The 14,752-nt window shown below is 32.6% G+C and overlaps 1 protein-coding gene across 1 annotated transcript in view; it reads right to left on the reverse strand.

Annotated features, from left to right (window-relative positions):
- The window catches only part of LOC144419968 (uncharacterized), a 38,534-nt gene that overhangs the window by 9,481 nt on the left and 14,301 nt on the right, over window positions 1–14,752 (reverse strand). The window contains exons 5-8 of the mRNA XM_078110252.1: window positions 13,729–13,896; window positions 11,585–11,752; window positions 3,858–4,025; window positions 1,880–2,047 (exon numbers count right to left, since the gene is read on the reverse strand). Of these exons, the coding sequence (XP_077966378.1) occupies window positions 1,880–2,047; window positions 3,858–4,025; window positions 11,585–11,752; window positions 13,729–13,896 (672 nt within the window). The remainder of the gene's footprint in view (window positions 1–1,879; window positions 2,048–3,857; window positions 4,026–11,584; window positions 11,753–13,728; window positions 13,897–14,752) is intronic.

The raw sequence follows: 14,752 nt of genomic DNA on the forward strand, positions 1-14,752 counted from the left end.
CACAACAAAGGAAATATTGTAACAACAACTGGGGTTACTCCAATTAAGAGATATTGAATCCGAGAATACATTTATGACGTCATTGTTCTTAGGAAAACCGAGAGCAAACATCCTTTATAAATAAGAGGAATGGTCTAACTATGACAATTTAGTATCATTCCTGCTCAGTTATTCTATTTCTGAGTAACTCTGCTCATTCAGCAATAATCAATTTTTTGCTTATAGACTATTTCAAACAATTCGGTTAAACAGGGTAATTCCTGAACCATTTACCTAAGTTTCATGTTATAAACATCTATTTATTTGATGTACACAAAGTTTATAACCAGAGCAGGTAACCAACTTCTTTTCTCTGGCCCAATCGCTATGGATTCTCTGGGTTATGAAGACTCCATCCCAGATCGGACAGCCAAGTTTTGTTCTAATCCGAAACCTAGATTTCGGGGTACTCCCGTAGTTTATGAACTAAGATGGCGGACACCGGAATGTAGCATGTGTACCACGTTAGGGTTAGGCCATAATTTCAGGTGCAAATACTACGGGAGTCACTTGGCTAGTCCCCGAATTCGTAATAGAACTAGAAAGAGTGAAAATTGAAATAAAATGATCGTCAACTATATTCCAGACTATATTTCGGTGTCCGCCATCTTGGTTTTCATTCTACGGGAGCGCCGATTCTGGCTATACGCGCAACAATTTCTGATTTTGACGATGGATACATAGTATCGTTCTATTACGTTATCTTCTTTCAGGTTTAAACCGTGACTCTAATAACTTAATGATCATTTTGTTGACGAACAAAACGTATTCCTAGTATAAAAAATTGTACTAATTGTGTTCCGCTGGTCTCATGAGTAACCGATGTTAACGGCAAAAAGTTTTAGAGAATTTTTAGTATCTCGAAGCCTTTATTCAATTTTTGGTTGTTTTGAATGATTTCTTTGATTAAAATACAATAACTATAAAAATATTTGGTTAAATATAAAAAATATTATAAATATTTATCTATAAAATGTTATATTTATTTAAAAAGTTATTTGTGTAATGATCTTTGTACTGTTACCCGATAATGCCTAAAAACAGTTGAACTTATATCACGTGACGCTATTAACAAAAACAATCTAAGCAATTTTTTCGATGTCGATGAAAACGTGTGATATAAAAAGATTAAATACAAAAATAAGGTATTTATTTATTAAGTAAAAAGCCGCGCTGACGAAAACAATCGGCATTCAGAAAAATTGCAGTAGAATGCCGTTATTAGCATTTTTTCAGTCTTTCCTAAATTCAATTTAACTTTTTTTTTGTTTGATTGTTTTCCTTTAATAAAATACAATATTCAGGAAAACATTCGTAGAGTTGGGTTATTTAATAGCTTTGTAATGTATCCCGATAATTCTTTAAAATAGTTGCGCCTAGCCCGTTGCGCCGTAAGTTTGCAAAAAATCCAGTTTGAGCAATTTTTAGAAAGTGCGCCTCATTATCCGTTGCGCTTTATAGCCTGGTGCGCCTTAAATCCAATTTGGGCAATTTTAGAGAGTGCGCCTTATTATACGTTGCGCCTTATGGTCCCTAAATACGGATATCAATAAAACTCATTTAGTTACATAAATGTCAAAAATGCGATAAGTAACGCGCCATAATCATATACGAAGATAGAAATATTTTCATATATTCGTGAATTTTAATATAATGAATTGGGCACGATATTCACTGAGTTGAAATTCTTCCTAAAAAATATTATTGTCGTATTTAATAGGTACTTTTTAAAAGATCGAGTTTCAGAATGCATTATAATATCATATTTCATTCAATCTATACTAAACTTTCGGAATGCAAATCATTTCAAAACATTGACAACATTATTTCAACTTCTTACTTTCAAACCAAAATCAGTTGCTCCTTGTGCAAATGCATTCAGTTTTTCACTTGTCAGATTACAAACATCAAACTGCACATTTCCTGCTTCAACAGTCGAGGCAACTTGAGCGAATTCATGAAATGCTTTTGGCCCCATGATCTTGTCTGCTAGGAACAAAAAATTGATCTGCAAAATATATAATAAAACTATTAATTTTAATATAACAATGATCTTGTTGTAGTTATCCCGAATGCAAAATATTTTTTGCTCAAATGTAATAAAATTTAAATGCGTATTCCTCTTGTGAAATAAATTAAATACCTACAATATTCTAATAATAATTAATGATGGTTTGTACTATTTTCTCTAAAATAAGTCGCGTATCTGAATAGATTGTAAACATACTTTTGTGTCGTATACGTCACGTGGTTCTAACTGGCATGTCCGATTAAAGCAATCATAAATATAGGTAAAAGGCTGACACCAATTAACAGAATCCAATAATTTTGTAAGTACTTCTAAAAGAAGTAAGATTTATTTTTTTACACTTAAACTTCTGTATAATTGCGCTCAGACGTTTGAGTAATCTCGCATATGAATTACCAAAAACGTTTAGGATGATGCGGCAAATTATTTTACGGTTCCTAAGAGTTTGGTGAGAATTCCACTCTGATACTGTTATATATTTCAATCAGCTTTCAACGACATCAAGGCACATTTACACTTCTCCATTTTTTTTTTAGATTTTTAGGTTTTCATTTCAAGTATAATATGAAAGATTTTGTTTTCTAAACGGCATTGTAGGCGAGAAACTAATAAAATGCAAAGTAGCATATAGTTCGTAAAACAGTCTGCAGTTGCGCTCCCGAAAGAGACAAGTCGTTGCGAGAATTGAACAGATCAATTGCATTGTTATGACATAAACGATGTCAGAGTCAGTAGCTGAATAAAGGTACACAGCGGTGCAGTCATGCGTCAAAGATTGGGGGTTTTGAAAATTACCTTTCCAGCCCGGAAATTTAGCAATTTGAATATGAGCGATCGCCGCCCTGACTGCCCAACTGACGGATTATAATAGTTTAGTTATTGTTAGATTACTTTAGAGCGGGTTTATCAATGTTTATCACTGATATGTTAGCATTATATTTTTATTTTACCCGCGGGTCCGTGGTTTGTCAACCCGGTTATTTACAATAATATTCAACGTTTCAGTCGAAATCTTTGTTCAGTTTTCAATTTGAAGAAATCAATAAGAATCATAATTAATATTTTTTTTTATCGTAAATTGTTTTTGTATATATTAATTACTTATAATTGTGAACTTATAATTGTGAAAAAAATAGCGCGAAAAAGTAAGAATAATACCATTATCGCAATGGGGCGTCCATATTTTTTTAGCGTTTGTATTTGGACTTTTTTTTTTATATAAATATCAACTGTCTACATCGTATTTGATGAAGCACGAAATCACAAATCTATGTCGTGCAACAAAAATTTCTTGCTAAAAATTCTCATATTTTTTTCGTTGACCAAGTTCGTTAGTGAAATAGCTCTGACGAGAATGACAAAAACCGCAACAATATTGTTTTTTGTTTGTCATAAAATCCTGGTCCTTATGAAGCAATGAAATTTTTCTGATTTTATCAATTTATGCACTTATTCATACATGAATCGGACAAAACTACCCGAACTCAAAGAAAGAAAGAAACACAGGTGATTTTATTCGCCACTCATTTCAAAATGTGGCCGCATATAATATCTAATACACTAAACCAACAAACATATTTAAGCAACAATCTGGAGAAAATTGTTGCGAGACATCCTAAATTTACGAATAGTTTATTAAAACGACGGTAACTTAATAAATACTCATTTATGTCGCACGTGAAGAAAAGAAGAAAATTTAATTCAAAACACTGGTGTGATTCACATTTGAGAATGCCTAAACATAATGAAAAAACGTTATCTACAAGTTTACTTCAACTCAACTCCTTACTTTTAAGCCACAGTTTGCAGCTCCCTGCCTAAGTACTTTCAGTTTTTCACTTGTTAGACTGCAGTTGATGAAACATACTTCTCCTGATTTTGTAATTGAGGCAACTTCAGCAAATTCGTGGAATGCTTCGCACTCCATGGTCTTGTCAGATACGATTAAATCATCGATCTGTGAAATAAATATTCAACGAATATATTAAAGTATATATACGGTTAGCTATGATATATTTCTAGCATGATTAGGAATAAATATAGGATCAATTCCGAACAATTTATAGGATGATTTGAATTCTTAAGCAAAATTTTGTATACTTTTGAAACACAACTATATAATAAAAGTAAGTTTCCGTATAACATTGGGAGGACGAAGATAAGTCTCGTAATACAACACAAGCGTTAATATTTTTGAGAAATGCTTTACTGGCCAAATTAAAACTTAAAACTAGGACATTTGATTTCTTGAACTTATGTTATAATTTTTCGTTTTTAGGAATGTTTAAAAACATTGCAAAATTATCATTGTCAGCGCTCAAAACTTTTCTTGTTTTACTTGGGTTTTCCTTTATCTTTCTATTTATCTAAATTGCATTAAATATCCGAGAAAAGTTAGGAAATTATTTTATTTTAGTCTAGCAGTGTTTTTGAAAATGCAAATGATGCAATTTAAATGTTTTCAAGAGATAGTATTCTACCTTATCAATGTTTTTATTATCATGTGTCGTTTGTATTGTATTTTTAGGATATTAAAACTTATTAATACTGCTCGAGTAATAATTTGAGCGATTAATGCTTTTTATAATTTTTGGTTATTTTGGAAGATTTCTTCGATTAAAATACAATAACCATAAAAATATTGAGTTATTTGTGTAATGAGCTCAGTACTGTAACCCGATAATGCCTAAAAACCGTCGAACCTTCATATGCTAAAACAAAAACAATCTAAGCAATTTATTGACACTGCGCAATATAATCAGGTGCGCATTTTGTTCCTTAAAATGCGGATATCAATAAACTTTACGAGTTTTAAAAAATGTTAAATTTGCGATGTGTTCAAGCGGTGATATAATGAATATATGGGGTTTGAGATATAGCACATTTGTGAATTTGATACAAAATAATAGAACATGACTTTTAAACCACTGATAACGTTGCATTTGACAGAATACTATTGGCCTATTTAATACCCTACTTTTTTATTTATTCGCAATTCACAAGAAGTTATCACAATTTACCACAAAAACTATTCGAATTGCAAAATTCAAATGAAGAGTTCATTACTGTTATTTCACTGAAATCAAATTTTCAGGACGAGATAAAAAAAAAAATAGTTATCGTCGTGCTCGTGGCATAAGTTATACATCTGTCGATGGAAATGTGTCATATAAAAATAATATATACGGAGATAGAGGTATTTATTTATTAAGGTATTTATTATTACCACGCAATGCTAACGAAAATAATCGGCATCCAGAAATATTGCAATAGAATGCCGCTATTAGCAACTTTTCAGTCTTTTTTTCCCCAATTTTTCATTAATATTTTCATTTCATTGTTTTCCTTTAAAAAAGTTAAGAATTTATATTTTTAGTCTTACAATGTGTATGAAAGGGTACATTATAGAATTATGATATTTTTAAGAGATGGTATTATACCGGGTGCGTAGTATGTACGGTAATTTGTATGACGCAGGTATGTGACGTCACCATGGCGCACTGTGACTTACGCAGAAATGTGCTTATGACTTGGAAACATACGCAATTTTGCAACTTCTCTATATACACCAGTCCTGAGAACCAAACATTTGAAAAACAAATGTAATTCCCAGTGTCTACGATGTCTAATCCAACAAATAGCTTATCTGTTTCAATAACATTAATTTTATGTTCAAAACATATATTTCATCAATATACCGCGCTCTGCTCTTGTACCTAAAATAAGGCTTTCAATATATAAAAAATATAAAGAATAAAAGAGCAATGCACCATTGAATAAAAGCCAATCAATGTGAATTGGACTAACATATTGAATATCACCATTGCACACTTTTCTACTCTGGAGTGTAAATTTTAAATTCATAAGCGCTAAGCTAGAATCTAAGATGCAAACACTCGAAAGTACTTCGCAGATCCCATTTTGCTTTTGTGACGTCACAATAGTCCTGCGTTAAACAATGACATTTCTTTATGAAGAAACAATAGCAAGAATAAGCATGCCACACAAAATCTTCATTTTTATGGGGTTCGGAATTCTTGGGATAAAATCTGAGTTAACAGACAGTTGCGCAGCATTACATAAATAACTATTTTATAAAAAAAAACAAAAATGACTTAGGCAATTCGATGACGATATGTATTGTCCGCAACAGGTGTCGCATTTAACATTGTCTTAACATGAATTGTCGTGCATTTATGGTGTTCGTGGTTTATTTTTACTATTTTATCATGCCGCATTTTAATCTAGAGGAATTTTTGGTTGCGTATTCACTTCTTGATTATTTTTAGCATCACTTACAAGACGATTATATAATAACTCGTTTTCCCCAGTAAACTCAAATTTCCGAGCGCGAAAAAAATAGGGTATCGTTTTTCTTGAGGCTGAATACATACGCATGAAGAGGGATAATTGTGATATAAAGAGAGACAGAGTACAGAATATGTTATTAATATCTATTATACCTAAGATACACGCGCAACAATATCTAAAAAAAAGTTTGTCCCAATTTTTGTACGTGTTCCGCTTGTTTCATGAGTTCATTTGTCTCACGAGTTCCGAAAAAAAAAATGTGTGCAGTCCCACCTCCTGCTACGTTTTCCGGTGCTTCCGAGGTATGTACACCAAGATGGCGCACAACCTGAACATAGTGTGTGTACCAGGTTAGGGTTATCAGGTTGTGCGCCATCTTGGTGCATATACTTCAGGGGGCCTCCTGCTACGTTTCCATGGACAAGATTGGTAATATTAAGTTATATTGTGGCCCATGGCCCAATTTGGAACTTAATCCAGATTCAAAAATATTATTTCCCAGTGTATTCAAAAGACTTCCCCAGGAGGAAATTGAACATTTAGCTGTTAAGTACTGTATATCAGTTGGTTTCGTTGATTGGTTAAACACAGTAAACAGTTCAGTGATTGCCAAAAACGACACTTTCGTTAAGTTTCTTGTTTCTTTTAAGGAATGCAAATCTGTATTTGGCGTTTTGTACCCATTTAAAAAGATTTGTCATTGTAGAAAAAGAAATATTTATATTTCATTACAATTTACTGAAAATGCATAATCCAAAAGTAAAACCATGAGTTCCTATCGAATTTAATAACAAGAATCCAAAAGATTAAACAGCCAATTCTAAGTAGCAGAATATTCATATACATTTGCCGCCAAAGTGATTGTCGTCAATGCGGAAGAAATGTTTTGAATTTTTTTAGGGAAAATGTTTGAAATATTTGGGTTAAACAATGATTTCAAAATTATTAATTATTCTCGTATAGTATTTTTCTTCTATTATGAGACGTAAATATATCTTGACTTCACTCCATGTTAAAGATGATAAAGTAGTAACAAGTTTTCACGCTGGGGGCACGTCCTCGGGTCACAAGACTTAGAAGTGCAAAGAAATAATAGCCAGACTCGGGATAATTTGCGGAAATATAGCTTACTGACTTATAACCGATATTCACGGCAAAAAATTTAGCGACTTTTAAATATCCCTAATCTTTTATTTAATATTTGATTGTTTTGAAAGATTTTTTGATTAATGCATTGATTGATAATTGTTGGTAATTTACATCATTGTATCCAAACATCTCTTACGTTTTATCTTCCTAGGAAATGATCAGGCTCATTGTTCGCGTAAAATATATAGATTTTTCATAGTGCGTTAAATCGTTTGCGGCTAACGCAGAACATACTTATCGGTCAGTGTTTAAAACAAGCACATTACGGTATATCCATGGGATCACAAAAAAAAAATAATGGTTCATCGAGCATAACATTTAGGATATGATAACAAGATAATAAAGTACAAACAGTTCGGAGTGATACCGACAGAATTATATTCACTTGTGAAAAAAATGAAAATAAATTGTTATGTTTCTGTAATATCGAATAACCCAAGAATATTCCGAACGCTATAGTTGCGTCCGTTATTTAATGTAATTCAAAATTTACCTAAAATCCTGGTCCTTATGGTACAATGAAATTTTTCTGATTTATTACTTTATGCACTTATTTATACATAAATCGGACAAAACTACCCGAACTCAAAGAAACAAACACAGGTGATTTTATTCGCCACTCAATTCAAAATTTGGCCTCATATAATATCTAATACATTAAACCAACAAACATATTTAAGCAACAATCTGGAGAAAATTGTTGCGAAACATCTTAAATTTACGGATAGTTTATCAAAACGACATTGATTTAATAAATACTCATGTAAATCGCACGTGAAGAAAATTTAATTTAAAAACACTGGTGTGATTCACATTTGAGAATGCATAAACATAATATAAAAAACTTCATTTACAAGTTTACATCTCCTTACTTTTAAGTGATGAAACAGAGGAAGATACTCAGGTGAATGGATGCACTTTTGCCTCTTACTAGACTTTAGTTGTGAAATGTCAAAATACATTTGCTTCTGTAATTGATGCCACTCAGACAAAGTTCAGAAAAAATAATTAATAGATCCGTTTGTTTTGTATTTTTATTAAAATTGATTAATTTTCTTAGGTTTATCACTTCGCCATCAACTTTATTCATTGAAGAGGGGTCGCAAAGGATTTAAATAACGGGAGAGTGTAATTATGATGTTAATTTTGGGGATTAGCAAACTGATAAGACGGTTTGAATATAGTATTAATCTTGACCTTTAGTCCGATCCATAACGATCACGCTATGAATATTTTCAATTCATAGACGTTGTTTTCGACCATCCAGGTCTTGCATATGTATTCGAAAATCCTAAATTCTCGCCTAATTTAAATATAATTGCCTACACTCGATTTAATTTTACCCCAACAGTATTTCAACCTATCAAATAATATTTAAAGCAAAATATCACTCCATACTTTATTGACAATATTCCCTTTGATCATCATTTCATCCAATCGCCATTCACCGTCGGTAAAGTTGGACCATGGTTGTACATCCGGCTCTCGCACACATACTATATCTGAATTAGTCGTGTATTATCATGTTTGTCTTTGTATTTTGGTGAGTACGACGTCCCCACAAACCGACAGTGGTCGTGCAGAGCGAGCGATACAAACTATTTTGTGATGTTCGTTTTAGGGCGGTTGAAACTAACTTATCGCCTTTTCAGTTATTTTTTTTACTTTAGCCCTTCAAACAGGTCAAATCACTGTCTATTATTTTTTTCAATTTTAGTCTACAGTGGAATACCAAATACCAACAGCCCACCCTATTATATCAGGTAGGCGATTTGACCCTAGGTCATGACTTGACCCTTGATTATTAATTGCATGCCCTATACACCTTCGTGAGGCGTCTAATGCGGACCAGAAGGGTTCGTCGCGGCTTCGTCAAAAATTACAAAATTTGTGTGTATGGGTCATGCCTGATTGTAACTTTTTGAGCATCAATACTTTATGTCTTCCTAATGTATGATCTGGTAGTATTAGGCTATTTTTTTTACTAAACGAGAGTATACTTCACGAACATGAAAAAGTTTTATGTGGGTTTTGAAATTTGAATATTTATATATGCTTTGAAAGTAGGGAACGTAATCAAATATTGTAAATCGACCTACTGGGCAAGAACTGATGGATTGGGTCCTATATTGGCCACTCCACATAGGAATTATTGCTTTCAAGTTGATATTCACAACAAAGGAAATATTGTAACAACAACTGGGGTTACTCCAATTAAGAGATATTGAATCCGAGAATACATTTATGACGTCATTGTTCTTAGGAAAACCGAGAGCAAACATCCTTTATAAATAAGAGGAATGGTCTAACTATGACAATTTAGTATCATTCCTGCTCAGTTATTCTATTTCTGAGTAACTCTGCTCATTCAGCAATAATCAATTTTTTGCTTATAGACTATTTCAAACAATTCGGTTAAACAGGGTAATTCCTGAACCATTACCTAAGTTTCATGTTATAAACATCTATTTATTTGATATACACAAAGTTTATAACCAGATCAGGTGACCAACTCCTTTTCTCTGGCCCAATCGCTATGGATTCTTTGGGTTATGAAGACTCCATCCCAGATCGGACAGCCAAGTTTTGCCCTAATCCGAAACCTAGATTTGGGGGTACTCCCGTAGTTTGTGAACTAAGATGGCGGACACCGGAATGTAGCATGTGTACCACGTTAGGGTTAGGCCATAATTTCAGGTGCAAATACTACGGGAGTCACTTGGCTAGTCCCCGAATTCGTAATAGAACTAGAAAGAGTGAAAATTGAAATAAAATGATCGTCAACTATATTCCAGACTATATTTCGGTGTCCGCCATCTTGGTTTTCATTCTACGGGAGCGCCGATTCTGGCTATACGCGCAACAATTTCTGATTTTGACGATGGATACATAGTATCGTTCTATTACGTTATCTTCTTCCAGGTTTAAACCGTGACTATAATAACTTAATGATCATTTTGTTGACGAACAAAACGTATTCCTAGTATAAAAAATTGTACTAATTGTCTTACGTGTTCCGCTGGTCTCATGAGTAACCGATGTTAACGGCAAAAAGTTTTAGAGAATTTTTAGTATCTCGAAGCCTTTATTCAATTTTTGGTTGTTTTGAATGATTTCTTTGATTAAAATACAATAACTATAAAAATATTTAGTTAAATATAAAAAATATTATAAATATTTATCTATAAAATATTATATTTATTTAAAAAGTTATTTGTGTAATGATCTTTGTACTGTTACCCGATAATGCCTAAAAACAGTTGAACTTATATCACGTGACGCTATTAACAAAAACAATCTAAGCAATTTTTTCGATGTCGATGAAAACGTGTGATATAAAAAGAATAAATACAAAAATAAGGTATTTATTTATTAAGTAAAAAGCCGCGCTGACGAAAACAATCGGCATTCAGAAAAATTGCAGTAGAATGCCGTTATTAGCATTTTTTCAGTCTTTCCTAAATTCAATTTAACTTTTTTTTTGTTTGATTGTTTTCCTTTAATAAAATACAATATTCAGGAAAACATTCGTAGAGTTGGGTTATTTAATAGCTTTGTAATGTATCCCGATAATTCTTTAAAATAGTTGCGCCTAGCCCGATGCGCCGTAAGTTCGCAAAAAATCCAGTTTGAGCAATTTTTAGAAAGTGCGCCTCATTATCCGTTGCGCTTTATAGCCTGGTGCGCCTTAAATCCAATTTGGGCAATTTTAGAGAGTGCGCCTTATTATACGTTGCGCCTTATGGTCCCTAAATACGGATATCAATAAAACTCATTTAGTTACATAAATGTCAAAAATGCGATAAGTAACGCGCCATAATCATATACGAAGATAGAAATATTTTCATATATTCGTGAATTTTAATATAATGAATTGGGCACGATATTCACTGAGTTGAAATTCTTCCTAAAAAATATTATTGTCGTATTTAATAGGTACTTTTTAAAAGATCGAGTTTCAGAATGCATTATAATATCATATTTCATTCAATCTATACTGAACTTTCGGAATGCAAAACATTTCAAAACATTGAAAACATTATTTCAACTTCTTACTTTCAAACCAAAATCAGTTGCTCCTTGTGCAAATGCATTCAGTTTTTCACTTGTCAGATTACAAACATCAAACTGCACTTTTCCTGCTTCAACAGTCGAGGCAACTTGAGCGAATTCATGAAATGCTTTTGGCCCCATGATCTTGTCTGCTAGGTACAAAAAATTGATCTGCAAAATATATAATAAAACTAATAATTTAATATAACAATGATCTTGTTGTAGTTATCCCGAATGCAATATATTTTTTGCTCAAATGTAATAAAATTTAAATGCGTATTCCTCTTGTGAAATAAATTGAATACCTACAATATTCTAACAATAATTAATGATGGTTTGTACTATTTCTCTAAAATAAGTCGTGTATCTGAATAGATTGTAAACATACTTTTGTGTCGTATACGTCACGTGGTTCTAACGGGCATGTCCGATTAAAGCACTCATAAATATGGGGGAATAGGTGACACTAAGTAACAGAATTCAATAATTTTGTAAGTACTTCTAAAAGAAGTAAGATTTATTTTTTTACACTTAAACTTCTGTTTGTGTATATTTGCGTTCCAACGTTTGAGTAATCTCGCATATGAATTACCAAAAACGTTTAGAATGATGCGCTAAATTATTTTACGGTTCCAAAGAGTTTGGTGGGAATTCCACTCTAATAGTGTTATATATTTCGATCAGCTCTAACTTTGAAGGCACTTTTACACTGCTCCATTTTTATTTCAGATTTGTAGGTTTTTATTTCAAGTCTGAACGATTTTGTTTTCTAAACGGCATTGTAGGCGAGGAACTAATAAAATGCAAAGTAGCATATAGTTCGTAAAACAGTCTGCAGATGCGCTCCCGAAAGAGATAAGACGTTGCGAGAATTGAACAGATCAATTGCATTCTTATGTCATAAACGATGTCAGAGTCAATAGCTGAATAATGGTACACAGCGGTGCAGTCATGCGTCAAAGATTGGGGGTTTTAAAAATTAGCTTTCCAGCCCGGAGATTTAGCAATTTGAATATGAGCGATCGCCGCCCTGACTGCCCAACTGACGGTACATTATAATAGTTTAGTTATTGTTAGATTACTTTAAGGCCGGTTTTATCAATTTTTATCGCTGATATGTTAGCATTTTATTTTTATTTTATTCTTGCCTTGGCTGGTCACAAATTAAACGCCGTGGGTCACTTTTTGATACCGACCGTTTTTAATTAACTTTTGATATAAATGAAAATTGTAATGTTTCTGTAATATCGAACAATCCGAAGTTATGCCAAACACTATCATTGCGTACATTGTATGAGGTGATTTGAAATTTACATTAAATACCGGTCCTTATGAAGCAATGAAATTTTTATGTTTTTAATAATTTAGGAATTATCTATACATTAATCGCATAGAGTTACCCGAAATCATGGAAAAAACACAAGTTATTTTATTTGAAATTCATTCCAAATTGTCACCGCTTATAATATTCGATACATCAAAACAATAAATACCTTCGAGCAGGCCTGCCCAACTTTGTTAGTATCGAGGGCCATTTTCACATGTGGAAATTCATCGCGGTTCGCAAACTTTTTACCAAACTTGGACAATAGCAAATTTCTGATTTACATTAGAATATACAAAGTACATACAAAGCTAGTTCAAGGTAGGGTGCCAAAAAATATTTGAATATCATATCGAATCTTGGAGTAGCAGTTTATTTATTTTTTCCAATGTCTGATAACACGTGACCTGAACACAGCACGCCACTTGCGCGTTGCAGAATCAAACGCTTGGACATCACGAAGCGCTTGCGGATTTCTGACGACCACACGAGAATCTGCACACACTTTGGCTAACAGTCAAATACATCAAAATTGATTGTTTATTTGCGTTTTGATGTTTTTTATTTATTTATTTATTCTAAGTGGCTATAATTTTCTTTCAATTCCTGAATGAGCACAATGTGAATTTCAACGAACTTTGTGTAGGTCGTTTTGTGAATTTCGGAACATCAATACAAGTTCCTAATAAACACGGCGTTATTTTAATAAATATTCATGTAATAGCAAGTGAATTAAATATAATTTAAACTTGGCTAGTTCGATTCACATTTAAAAATACATAAACATGATAAATACGTTATCAACAAAGTTACAACTCCTTACTTTTAAGCCACAGTCAGCAGCTCCCTGCCTAAATACTTTCAGTTTTTCACTTGTAATACTGCAGTTGATGAACGATACTCGTCCTGCATTTGTAATTGAGGCAACTTCAGTAAATTTGCGGAATGCTTCACTCTTCATGGTTTTGTCAGAAAGGGTTAACCTATCGAACTGTAAAATAAATATTCAACGATTATATATATATGGTTAGCTATGATATATTTCTAGCATGATTAGGAACAAATAAAGATGACCCTATTGATACAATTTATAGGATACAATAGAATGCCGCTATTAGCCACTTTTCAGTCTTTTTTTTTTTCAATTTTTCAATTTTTTTTTTCGTTTGATTGTTTTCCTTTAAAAAATTTAGTCTTACAGTGTAGTGTGTATGAAAGGGCACATTATCGATTTAAGATATTTTCAAGAAATAGTATTATACCTTAACAATGGTTTTATTAAACGTACAGGAAAGATAGTCTGTGATGAAACAGAAGAAGATACCCGGGCGAATGGATCTACATTTGCCTCTTACCAGACTTTAGTTGTGAAATGTCAAAATACATTTGCTTCTGTAATTGATTCCACTCAGATAAAGTGCAGGGAAAATTACTAATAGGACCGGTTGATTTGTATTTTCATTAAAATTGATTAATTCTCTTAGGTTCATCATTTCGCCATCAACTTTATTCAATGTAGAGGGGTCGCAAAAGGTTTATATAACGGGGGAGTTTATTTCTGATGTTTATTTTTGGGATTAGCAAACCGATAAGACGGTTTATATATAATATGAATCTTGACCTTTAGTCCGATCCATAACGCTCACGCTCTGAATATTTTCGATTCATAGACGTCGTTTTTGACAATCCAGGTCTTGCACATGTATTCAAAAGTCCTAAATTCCCGCTAACTTTAAATATAATTGTTTACTCTCGATTTAATTTTACCCTAACGGTATTTCAATCGACCAAATAATATTTAAAGCAAAATATTACTCTATACTGTATTACAGTATTCCTTTTTATCA

This window comes from Styela clava, chromosome 2, assembly GCF_964204865.1.
Source record: "Styela clava chromosome 2, kaStyClav1.hap1.2, whole genome shotgun sequence".
Classification (NCBI taxonomy): domain Eukaryota; kingdom Metazoa; phylum Chordata; class Ascidiacea; order Stolidobranchia; family Styelidae; genus Styela; species Styela clava.